This window comes from Diceros bicornis, chromosome 1, assembly GCF_020826845.1.
Source record: "Diceros bicornis minor isolate mBicDic1 chromosome 1, mDicBic1.mat.cur, whole genome shotgun sequence".
In the NCBI taxonomy this organism is placed as follows: Eukaryota; Metazoa; Chordata; class Mammalia; order Perissodactyla; family Rhinocerotidae; genus Diceros; species Diceros bicornis.
In genome coordinates this window covers 20395077-20407756 of record NC_080740.1, presented here as the reverse complement: position 1 = coordinate 20407756, position 12680 = coordinate 20395077, and the positions used below count along the sequence as shown (strand labels likewise).

Genomic DNA, 12680 nt, shown 5'->3' with positions numbered 1-12680 from the left:
TGAACCTAGGCCATCTGGCTCATAATTCCATGTGTTATCCTCTCTACCGTACTACCTCTTGTGCATTGCAGGTAGTGGTACTTATAAATAGCGGTACACCACATAACACAACATGGGGGAAAAAGCGGAAGTGGGAAAAAACAGAGAGGACAGAGTCCAACTTCCAGCTTCTAAGAGTTAAATGTTTTCTGAATTCAAATTCAGATTAATTAACCTTTTATGAAACTCAGCTTTCCCTATAGTTCCTTCTCCATTCTCCCATCATTAAGAAGAGGGGTCCTAACACTTATCTGTGGGGTGTCTAAATTCCCACATATTCAGCTTGTATCAGGTTGCATTTTCACTCAACTTTAAAGATATTTACTCATCCTTTTAATCAGTTATTCAGTTACTCAATTTATTTTAAAGTTTTACCTTGTCTGTTCGGGTGGTACCTATGAAAACTGCCTCAAAAAGAGATAAATAATAAATTCAGTTTTGAAAACTAAGGTGAGAATATTCTTTGTCTTAGTTTAGCCTCAAATGCTTTCCTGGTCATATAAATTTGAAAAATAACTCAAGTTACAAAAATCATGCCAAGGAAAAGGGGAAAAAGCAGCTTCAATTTCTTCCTAGGGTATGTAACAAAAAACAGTGCCTGCAGGTCCTCCTTGATTTTCCATCTACCCATTAGATTTACAAAACAAAGAAGGGACATGGTGTTTGCATCCTGTTCCCTCTCCTGCTGTGTGGCTCCATGGATGCAGGCACTCAAGGAGGCACCGTGATCCTTCAGGCCACTAGAACACCACAGTGTGCTCCAAAGTCCTACCTGCTCTCAGGAAGTGACTTGAGTGCTGGGAAAAGTACTGCTTATTATTTGTTCCTATGTGGTTTCTGCTGACTTCTTGTAATATTGTTAAAAAGTTTTCTTTACTGGAACAAATATATTCCATTTGGATTATGTCATAAATTTCATCTGGAATAATGAGACTTTAAATAGCTTTTGTGTGTCACCTCTTTTTTACATCACTTGTTTAGTGGCATCGAGAATACTTCCTCACTGAAAATGGATCCATTTACAGTCATAATAGGGTGGCTAGTGTTCGTTTTTCTTGGGAAAACTAAAATGTGCACCTTTTATCCTATTATACTGATCCAACAGCTTCAGATTATCTGGTTTTCTAGCTTCTCATTTTCTACTGTATCTTAATGCTATTATTAACAAGAATTCTGTTGCTAATGGTTTTGGAAAATAATATGTGTACTTTCAGCCGCAACCCGTATTTTTATGTTTTGTCTGATTTAGCTAGACTTTGATATTTATTCCAAATGCTGCCTTGTTGTGGATCAAATGTGAGAAGCCCTAACATGTCCTTCTAGATTTGTTTTCAGTGTCCTTAATTTTGGTACAACAGAATGGAGCTAATATTTTAACTATTAGTCGCTAGGTGAAAAACGTCTCTAAGTGTATAATGTATAATATATATTCTTTATGAGTGATATATCTATCTATATGTGTATGTATGGGTATACATAAATAGAAAAAGAGAAGAGAGAGACTTTCTATTTTATTTTTTTATTTTAGGACAACAGTTCTATGCGTATCTGTGCATATTTTTTCACGGTGAAATTTTTTTTTCTAAGTATAATTTTATTTTTAAAAGCAAAAAAATCGTGTTTCAGAGTCAGTTGTATCAATATGCTTTATCAAGTTCCCAGCTCACTGTTGTTTTTATATCCTTTTGCACACATCTTCTATTTTAGAAATAATCTTCAAATCTATTTTGTCAAATAAAATACTAAAAAGAGTGTATATATAATACTGTAATTATTTATTTATCTATCTATTTATTTCTTCACTCACATCTATAAATATTTATTGTTTTGAAGGATGCATTTTAGGATTAGGTATAAAATCTTTCTTTGTTCTAGGCCAAACCTAGCTATTTCTAGGACCCGTGGGATTTCACACATTTATTTTTTTAACCAGTTTTTCTGAGTGCCTACTTTTTGCTGGGTTCTTGAGATATTATGGTGAATAAACTGGATGAAGTCTCTGGCCTCATGGAAATCATTTTACATTTGTGATGAATGTGGCTGAAGAACTCCAACTATTCTTCAGGTGTTTTTCCAGGAGCAGTTCTTCTTTTGCCCACGGCTAATGTGTAAATAAATAATAATTTATTTATCTTAGAAATTTCCTACAGACATTCCATATTTCTTCCAGATATAAAAAAAATCATAAATTTCTTGACCATGGAAAAAGTAGAGTTTTTTTCTTTAAGTCATTATTGTTTTACACAATAGCACTTCTTTGGTCGACTGGCTAAAACCAAAATCCAGGTTTTATGATTCCTAGACAGTGATTTTCGACCACAAGAGTTTTTACTAGAGTTCATGGATCCCTCAGGCAGTGGTCTCAAACTCTAGTGTGTGGAAAACTCACCTGGGCATTTGCTTAAACAGGATCTGGAGATGACCCAGGAATTTGCATTTTTAATTATACAGAAGGTCCTGCAACACATTGCCCTAAGAGAGCCATGGACGGACTTCAGAGGGTTCTATTTAGCCCTGAAACTATGGCTACATGGATTTTTTTTCAACAAGAGGGTCTATGAGGATTTAGGAGACTTTCATTAGTGTCTCAAAGGAGTCTGCAAAATACTGATACCGGCTCAACACAAGGTTGACATAAGGGAAGCCATTACAATACGGTAGAAAAGAGACTGTTTTGTAGCTTTGAATAACTCTGATTAACTCAGGTAGATATGCATCCTCCAGGAGATACACATGCTCTGTAGATTTTATGGCCCCTCCCAGCTAAGACAATAACTTTGTTCTTTGAGTTCCTTAGGAATGTGATGACTGATGACCCCCGAACAGAGATTCTATACTGATATCCATGACAACTGAAAGATCTGGTGTGGACACTTCCAGTCTGTAACACCAGAAGGTCAACATTCCTGACTCTCTCCCCTATAACCCACTGGCCTATTTAACTGCTTCAAGATCCTGTGGCCCCCATAAGATGGTTCTTTTGGACCTTAGTCCCCCCATATTCCACCTTGGTAGCAAGCTGTAATAAAACCCTTTCTCTCCTACCACCTTGCCTCTTGACTGTTGGCTTTTCTTTGCAGTGAGTAGAAGACCCCCTTTTGGTGGTAACAGTACCATGATGCAATTAGGAGCAATAGTTTACAAGTGGAAGCGGGTACTGGTAAAATCAGTCACATAGCCAGCAACAAGAATTCACAGTGAAAGGCCTGATAATGGGAAGAAACACTACAAAGCAGATATACTCATTAGTATTGTAATCCAGAGCAGTGTCCCCTAAGCAATTGTTTTTGAGAAAATCCTAGAAGTTAAAAGTTATGTTGGTAAACTGGTATTCATTGGTCAAAAAAGTTTGAGAAACATTATTTTAAAATTTCTTACATTATTATAAAAGTAAATACTAGAGACTTTAATGTGCTAATTTCCATTGTGAATCACTTTAAAGAGTATTTAGTGTGTAGTGATTCCCAAACCTATTTGATCATAGAACCCGTTGAGAAATGCCCTTTAATAGGGGGCAGACATTAGTCCCTGTGTGCAACACAGAAATGAGTAATCTTCGTTGTAACCTTGTCATGAAGAAAATTTAAATTGTGTTCTACATACTCTAAATAATAGGACAAAGAGAATTTTATATTGTATTTTAGAAAAATTTTTATTAAAATTATAAGAGGGAAAGAACCTTCAACTATCTAGTTATTATTTACATGGACTTACTCATTGCTAGTTGCTTGTAATTAAATAATGCTTGCTCTAAAATGGAAACAATTTTTTTCTTTATAATATTCTTGGGATTTAGGAGAAATTTGTATTTCCTAAGAATCATACAGATCATCCTATAATAAAACAACAATAATTATTTCAGATGTCTTAAAGCAATGATTGGTGGCCAGTGAAATATAGATGCCTGTATGTAAACATGTATGTCCAAAATTTCTTGAAGCAAAACAGTTTCATAGTGGTTAAAAAAAAAAAAAGATAAAGGCTATATTGACTTAGAGTAGGAAGGAGAATTCCTGGATTGATTGTATCCAGATAAGGTTTCCTGGAGAGGTGAGTTGAAGGAGAGGAGCAGAGACAATCTTGAAAGAACAAGGAAAGAGAGATTAATTTAGTGAAGGAAAAAGTAAAGGGAATTTCTGCTGCAGGAAACCCTTTTCTAATTTGATTAACAGTGAAGAGTCTAAGGAACAGAAAAATAGGTATGTTTACGCAGATAGAAATCATGAGCCAATGTGTGATGATTATAACGCTAGTCCTGGGAGATACTGTGGGCAAAATACGACAAATAAGTTTGAGAAATGCTATTTCATCCTTTGTGTTTAATTTTGCTTTAATTGGACTTTCACAAAACGGATTTATCACAGAATTATTTTCCCCATAAATTAAGAACCCTGACAATACCCCTTGGGAGAACTGAGCTAATAGTAATAGGAAATAATGACTACTACTAATTAATGGACCTCTACCATAATCATTGCTTCTTTGGGACAAAAATGATTAGATTTAGGTCATACATTTTATTCTGTCCTCTTTCATTGTTGTTATAAAGATTCATTGAATTAAAATATATTTACCTTTCAATATTGTTACATTTCTGGAATACAAGATCCTTCTAAATCCAGGTCATGAGGGTAAGACCTCTTCATGTAGAATCCTCAGACCCTACTTAATTTTGAAACAAGTAGCACCATTAGTTTATTGTTTTTTGACTCAAAGATTCTGAGGGGGCGGGCAAGGGGGAGCTTCTTTGCTTACTTTATATGCATTCAAAATACTTCCCATTTATGATTGAGCTGCACAAAGCCTTCTTAAATATGTTTAATTTCTAGTCCAACTATTAAAGAGTTACGAAGAATTCTTAAAGTTTTTGAAAATTTGGTTTGTAAACATTTTAGTTCCAAAAGGAACATCTTTAAGATTTAGAAGTTTAAACCAGCCCTGCCATCTACATGAGCAAAGCTTAAAAGAAATCAAACAGGCCAAATGAGAATCAAGCAACAGTTAAATGAATCATAATACATTTACTCTCTTTTCTTTCCCTTTTTGGGTCACGATTTTAATGGCAAAACCTTAGTTATATGTGCTGGTTGTACATGCTCACGTTCTCTGGCATGCCTATGGAAGAATGGTAGATGTGAGTAGGGCTGTTAGAGATAGACTATAATGTATGTGGGGCTAACATCAATTTAGAGATGAAATAAAGTTTTTGTAGATACTTGTAAAATTTTTAAGCCTTTTTTTACTGTTTAAGAACAAGACTAAATTCCACAGTTTAAGTTGGTTGATGGGTCCCTTTCTTATTATCTGCAAAGATACCATGACATTTTTGGTCGTCAGTGAAAAACTGTATCATATGGTTACAAGTTTGATGCCAACATTTTAAAGTTTAACTGAAGTGAGGTAGATTACCCATGAAATTATTACGTTTCTGGAACCTTCCTTTTAAATCCGTGTGATGAAGGTAATATTTTTTCACATGGAATCACTAGACCTTATATCATTTCTAAGTAGCACTCTTGTATTTTCTCTTCAAAGGCACTTTATGCTTACTTCATGGGAGTTTACAAATTTTCCACTTTGTAATTAAGCCTCAAAACACTACTTAAATGTATGTTTTAAGAAGTGGCAATAATAAAGGAAAGATTCTTTAAATCCTTGAAAACCTGGTCAAAAGTGCCATTTGGTGAGGTCAGTCTTATTCTCCATACTCTCGAAGAGTATAAGATATTTTTCTATCATATTAAAATAGTAGTGAGACAATGAGTAACATAATTATAAAAGGAAAAAAAATCAACCTTTGTTTAAGTTATATTGATCTTATGAAAGCACTAGATATCACAATTATTTAAACAGAAGTTATTTTTAAACATGATTTCATGAATAATTTAGTCTAGATTCAATAGCTAACTTAATTTACTTCTTTTTAATGATATAGGAACAACACTTCTAAGGTCTGTAAGACGTATACCCTTTATCTAGTCTTTTTTCTTTAAATTTTTTATTTTAATTTCAGACTTACAAAAAATGTCCAGATTCTCCAAATGTTAATATTTTACCACATTTCCATATTTTCATTCTCTCTCTCTTTCTTAAAATTGTTTTTTTTTTTCTGAACTGAGACTAGGTTGCAGACATTTACCCTTATATTGTTCAATGTGTATTTCTAAAAACAAGGGCATTCTTTTTTTTTTATAACTGGTATATATAACCAGTATATATTATAACCAGTATATAGAAGATTAACAGTCATGCAATAGTAGCATTGGATTGTAAACCTTACTCAGATTTCACCAAATTACCCCAATTATGTCCTTTATAGTAAAATAAAATAAAATAATGATCATGTATTGATTGCAGTTGTCATGTCTTTTTAGACTCCTTTTGACTGGAACATTTCCTAGTCTTTGTGTTTCTTGACACTTTTGAAGAATACAGACCAGCTGTTTTGTAGAATGTCCCTGAATTTGGGTTTGTCTGATGTTTCCTTGTGACTAGATTCAAATTATGCCAGACTTTTTAAAAAATAGAGTTGTATAAGATCTGATTTTACAAGAATAAATCACATTCCTGTTTATAACTCTGAGAATCAATATAATCTTTAATTGTCATGTTTGCATCAAATGGAATATTCATCTCCAAAATCCTAAAAGGAAGACTCTCCTAGGAGATTTTATATGTATTTCTTAAAGAACAAACTTGGTTTAATTATTGAGGATCTTCTTAGTTTTGATGGTTTATGGAATCCTAGATTGTTCTAATATTTAATGAGAAAACAAATAAAATGTACAATAGTATTGATCTTCTCTTTTCACAGTTACTCCTGAATGCACAAAGAAAGGAAGAAACTTTTTCCTCTCTTTAGATGAACTCAAATTCTTATCACAGCTCATAAAATCATTTTTGAAGCTGGAAAAAAATGTTCAAGAATTGTTTGAAGAAATGTTTTCATTGCCCAAGATACCCAGGAATACTTCAGGTAATATGCTCTTTTGTTTAAATTTGTAGATCTATAATTCTCTCTGTTTTTGCTTCCTGCTACTGAATGTATACCATTACTCGAAAAAACCAAACATAATGGAATTCTTTAAATAAACTTTAAGTGTAATGCACATTATGAAATTACATTTTTATCCTTTGCATGCAGCAAAATCCGTAATTCTTTTTTTCTTTTTTTTTTTTTTTTTGTGAGGAAGATCAGCGCTGAGCTAACATCCGTGCCAATCCTCCTCTTTTTGCTGAGGAAGACCGACTCTGAGCTAATATCCATTGCCAATCCTCCTGCCCTTTTTATCCCCAAAGCCCCCCAGTAGATAGTTGTACGTCATACTTGCAAATCCTTCTAGTTGCTGTATGTGGGACATAGCCTCAGCATGGCCAGAGAAGCGGTGCATCGGTGCGCGACCGGGATCCGAACCCAGGCCGCCAATAGCAGAGCGCGCGCACTTAACCGCCAAGCCATGGGGCCGGCCCCCAAAATCCATAATTCTAATTGACAAAGCATCATAAGTCAATTCTGTATAGATTTGTTTTTTTGTTTTTTTTAATTAAAGAAACATAGCCTGGCCTACGGAAAGAACAAGCAGACTGGATGATCTAGTAGCTCCTCTTCTGCTGCTAGCAGCCTGATGACCTTGAGCAAAATATTTAGTTTCCTTAGACCTTCAGTTTCTCATCTTTAAAATGATGGTGTAGGACTAGACTAATATTCTCTTTGTTTTCTTTCAGGATTAAATGCTTTAGATTCCAATATATTATGTAGGGTTGTGAGGATTAAATGATTTAGTGTATGTAAAGTATTTAAAAGAATGTCTAGCATATCATAAACAATAAATGTGAGTTGTTACAAGAGTAATTATAATTATATAATATGTTGTTTTTAGTTAGTCTTCACAAAATTGTTTTGAAGAAAACTATGCCATGTGTGTTGAAATGATGTTTCAAACATTAAAGGTAGAATTCAAAGGCATAACGGTTGAGACGTGTTCTTTCTTTTCACATCTCTATTTATAAATATTTTTGTTTATATCAGAATGAACTACACAAAAGTTCTCTTTTACATGATACCGTATATCATTTTTAGGAGAATAAATATAGATAGTGGCTGCATTTGTAAAACAAAGTGAGGGAAGCAAGTGATTAATAATCAGTCTAAAAATTTCAAAGCCTGATTTCTTAGAAAAGAATTACATTTAGTTTAATATGTTTACTTTTGTATTTCTTCATTTATTTTGCCTGGGTAAATTAGGTTAGAAAAGTTATAAGGTTGGAGTTTGTTGTATATTTAGCATAGCTTACAAGCCTTCTGTGTTTCAGGTTAAGTTTAAGTAGCACTGTTAAATTATAAAGTAAATAATGGAGATCATTTTTCCAAATTTGGAGATAATTTGAAGAAAAATGGAGGTGGATTATAGATTTCTGAAGCTGACAAAAAAAATCCAATGGCAAAATAATAAAAATATGACAGAAAATATGAAAATTAAAAGACAGAATGCAAAAGTAGATTTAATTAGGAGATAATGTAAGCCCTAGAGGGTCTTCTAGATGGAACTGACTGGGTCTGAATGGAGAAATATGACATCCTAATTTTTGACAGACAGGTTGGTGCCTCAAGCAGTTGACACTTGGTGTTGGTACTCATCCATCGTGCCTGACTAAGATTTGGCATTCCTCTTCCACATCTCTAGCAGATCTTTTCTAAGGTGTCGATCAAGAAACAGAGTGAACTCCCAAACATCTAGATTTCTACCCAGTCAGACTCATCTTGTATGGGTCCTACACCAGCCCCTAGAGAAATTAGATCAATTCTGAGAAATTTATTCATCTTAAGGGCATCATAAATTCAAATTTAGAATTGTGTTAGAGAGGTATTGTAAAGGTATAAAACTGAAATGGCCAAGAATTGAAGCAAAAGTTTGTCATATTGATTTCAGAAAAAAGGAGAAAAAGAAAAAGGTTCGACTACGTTAGATTGAGATCAAACAGTGTTGCAACTTGCAAATGTTATATATTTGAGAGCAATAATTACCATTAATGAATAAAATCAACAGAGAAAATATATAATTATGCCACAATATACTGTTTTACCCCAAATTTGTCATCATATAAGCATTATGGCAGATAATAGCAACTTCAACATCACATTAATAATAGTGTAGTGTAGAAACATATTTGTGGATTATCAAACATAGTATGTGGAAGCAATTTTGAAGGATAGATATAAAAACTGTCTAAGTACTAGAACATCCCACTGTGACATATGTGTTCTTCATTGTCGAAATTAATTTTTTTGTAACAAAGCCAAGATTTATTTAATCTGACATAACTTTATCTAAATGGCTCCCTGAAAGTAATGATCTTGAGAGAAATTGTCACGAAAAATCTTAAATGTTTCATTTAAGTTAATAAATCCTTATCAAAAGCATTGGTTTCTTAAATCAGGAAGAAAAAGATTCCTTGAAATGGATGATTAAAGAAATCAAATGTATCTTAAGTTATCCTGATAGTTAATGTTTTGCTTAGAAATGTTGCGTGGGAGAAAATGGGGAAAAAAAGATCAAGTCATTTGGTTTCCTGTGTATTTCTTTTGATCGGAACATATTTTGCTAATAAAGATCTTGGAAAGAGTTGCCTACTATGTCTATGTAACCAAAACAATGTGATGAAAAGTGAGGTTTTTTTCTATTTTCATTGTCCAGATGTTTTAAAAATATCCAGGTGCTTAACATCACATAGAGGAAATATAAAGATGATTAACCAAATATTTTACTTTTTACTTTGATGTTTACTACTATATTGTCAATTTAGCCAAATTGGCAGTGCTGTTAGTAATTTGAATATGATGCAATAGATTTCATAGACACAAGAAATATTTTCTGAGAAAGAAAAGACATTTAGTCATTTATATTTATTTGCTTTTTTTGATCATGATTTGATGGTTTTCTATTTTGGACATTTCAGAAAATGATAGGATGTTATTTGACTGTTATGGTGCCTTACTATATTTCTTTTAGGTGATCCTATCTTATGGGGTGGCCTCGGGTTTGATTTATGGGGCGCTTCTAATGCTCCTTCAGAGTAAAGTTGTTCTTCGGGCAGTTCCTCAAATTTTCCAAAGGTGGCATCTGAGATTTATCTAAACCAGGAGGCTTCTTGGCCCTCATTTTTCTTTAGCCCCAGCAATGACAAAGAGCAATGGCTGCTTCAATTGGATGTAAGAAGAACACGTAGGGTTTGTCTCAGAAGAATCAAAGATTTCAGATCTTCTGAAAGATTGTTTGTACTCTTAGGGGGTCTTAAGAGGGGTCAAATGGCTTCTAAGAGTTCCTTAGCTAGATGGTTAAGGGATTGTATTAGGGAGGCGTATGTAGTTAAGGTAAAGAGGCTCCTAGGGTTTGTAAAGCTCATTACACTAGGACTTTAGCTGTTTCTTGGGCAGAGAGGTCGAAGGCTTCCACATTGGAAATTTGCAAGGTGGCCACCTGGGCTTCTCTTCATACTTTTTCATAGTATTATCTCTTGGATGTAGTCTCTTCTACAGATTCAGCTTTTGGTGGGAGGTTGCTTGTGAGCCAGAAAAGAACAGTGAAGAAAAGAAAGACTTGTAGTTCCCACTTAGAGCTGCCAACAAGGCAAGTTGCTTTGTAGTGCACACAATGGGAGCCTATGAAGACCAATTTGGGTGTGAAAGTGGATGTCACAGGGAAGTACTGCCAACCTCCACTCCCTATGAAAGAAAGCAGCAGTGTGGAAACTAACCAGAAGTGTAAAATGAACCACAGCGAACTCGGTAGGGGGAGGCTGTTCAGCAGCTGGCATTCCTGTGAGCCTCTCCACTCTACTGAGGTCCTTAATCTAGGCATGCTTTTAAAGAAACCAGTGTTGATTTCATGCAAATAACCATATTTTAGAGCAATGAACCAAAATTGGGCTACCTTCTCTAGACAATGCTAATAAGTGTATAGAATTTTCAATATATTTTAAATAGGTGAAATAATTTGTCTAATGTTAACAGAACTCATAAAGTTTGACAATGCCAAATTTTGAAATTGGCCATTTTGAATTCCACGCAAATATAAAAATGCCGCAATTCTCTAAAACCATGAGATATCTTATTAGTCTAGATTCAATGTTACTAATCCTGCCTTAAAACGATCCTTTTTGCTTCTCTATGTAGGATTAAGTTTTTTAAAAATCTTTTTAATTTTGAGAGGGAAATGTTATAAAGGTTATCATAATTGCTGATAATTCGTTTTCTGTCTTACTATAGAACTTCTCACCAGCAAGAGAAGTTTTGGGAAGCTTATCTTTTTTTCTTACTCATCTTGAAAATAGGCAGATGGTTTGTATAAACATCAAAGCGCATTACTTTGAGTGAATAAGCATAATGTATTTGGAAGTGAAATGATAAATATAAGATAATTAACTTTTTTCATAAGTCTTCAACTATAGCTATACAATGACAGATAGTTATTTCCAGAAATAGATCTGCAAAGCTTGTACTTCGAACTAGTCCTATTTTTCCAGAGTAAGTACCCTTTAAATTAGCTGGTTTTACGAGCTATCTGTAGAAGAGTAAAGTGACATTAAGAATCCAACTGTTGTCCCTTCATGGGATGAACAACTTGATCTGTATTATTTTTTCTTCTTTAAAAATTTTTGAATAGTAGTCCATGCATATAGTAAAACTTTTAAACAGGACAAAAGAGTATATGGTGAAAATTAAGTCTTTTTCTACTCCAGTTATCTGGTTTCCTTTTCTAGACGCAACTATTTCCATATACATATCCATGTTAAAATAACACAAAATCTTGCCATACTATGCAGAGGTTCTTTTCTATTAACAGTTATGTGGAAACACCTCATTCTTTCTAACAGCTGTATAGTTTCCCATTGATGCATGTAGCATAATGTAACCAGCTACTCATTGATGGACATTTGGAGTTCTTTTTTCCTCTTCACTTGCTACCACAAACAATGATATGCCAAATTGCCTTGAACTACGTCTTAATATGTGCACATTTGTAGCTGGGCGGTAAATTTGTAAAGTGGAATTGCCAAGTAAAAAGGTATGGTCATTAACAGAATGAAAAGACAAGCCATAGACTGAGAAAAATATTTGCAAAACACATATATGATAAAGGACTTGTATCTAAAATATACAAAGAACTCTTAAAATTCAACAAGAAAACAAAAAACTCAATTAAAAAATGAGCAAAAGATCTGAATAGACAACTCAACAAAGAAGATAGACAGATGGCAAATAAGCATATGAAAAGATGGTCAACATCATATGTCATCAAGGAAATGTAAATTAAAACAAGGAGATACCACTAAAAAATCCAAAACATTAACACCACCAAATTCTGGCAAGGATGTGAAGCAAAAGGAACTCTCATTTATTGCTGATAGGAATATAAAATAGTATAGCCTCTTTGGAAGACAGTTTGGTTGTATCTTACAAAGCTAAACATTGTCTTTTATGATTCAGTAATCACACTGCTAGGTATTTACACAAAGGAGTTGAAAACTTATGTCCACACAAAAACCTGCACACAAATGTTTATAGCAGCTTTATTCATAGTTGCCAAAACTTGGAAGCAACCAAGATGTCTGTAAGTAGGTGAATGGATAAATAAACTGTG

At 33.8% G+C, this 12680-nt stretch overlaps 1 protein-coding gene across 13 annotated transcripts in view; it reads left to right on the top strand.

The window, feature by feature from the left end:
- The window catches only part of KIAA0825 (KIAA0825 ortholog), a 370351-nt gene that overhangs the window by 91117 nt on the left and 266554 nt on the right, over nt 1-12680 (top strand). For all 13 annotated transcript variants that reach the window (XM_058530923.1, XM_058531045.1, XM_058531081.1 and 10 more), the window contains one exon: nt 6854-7015. In XM_058530923.1, coding sequence (XP_058386906.1) covers nt 6854-7015 — 162 coding nt within the window. The remainder of the gene's footprint in view (nt 1-6853; nt 7016-12680) is intronic.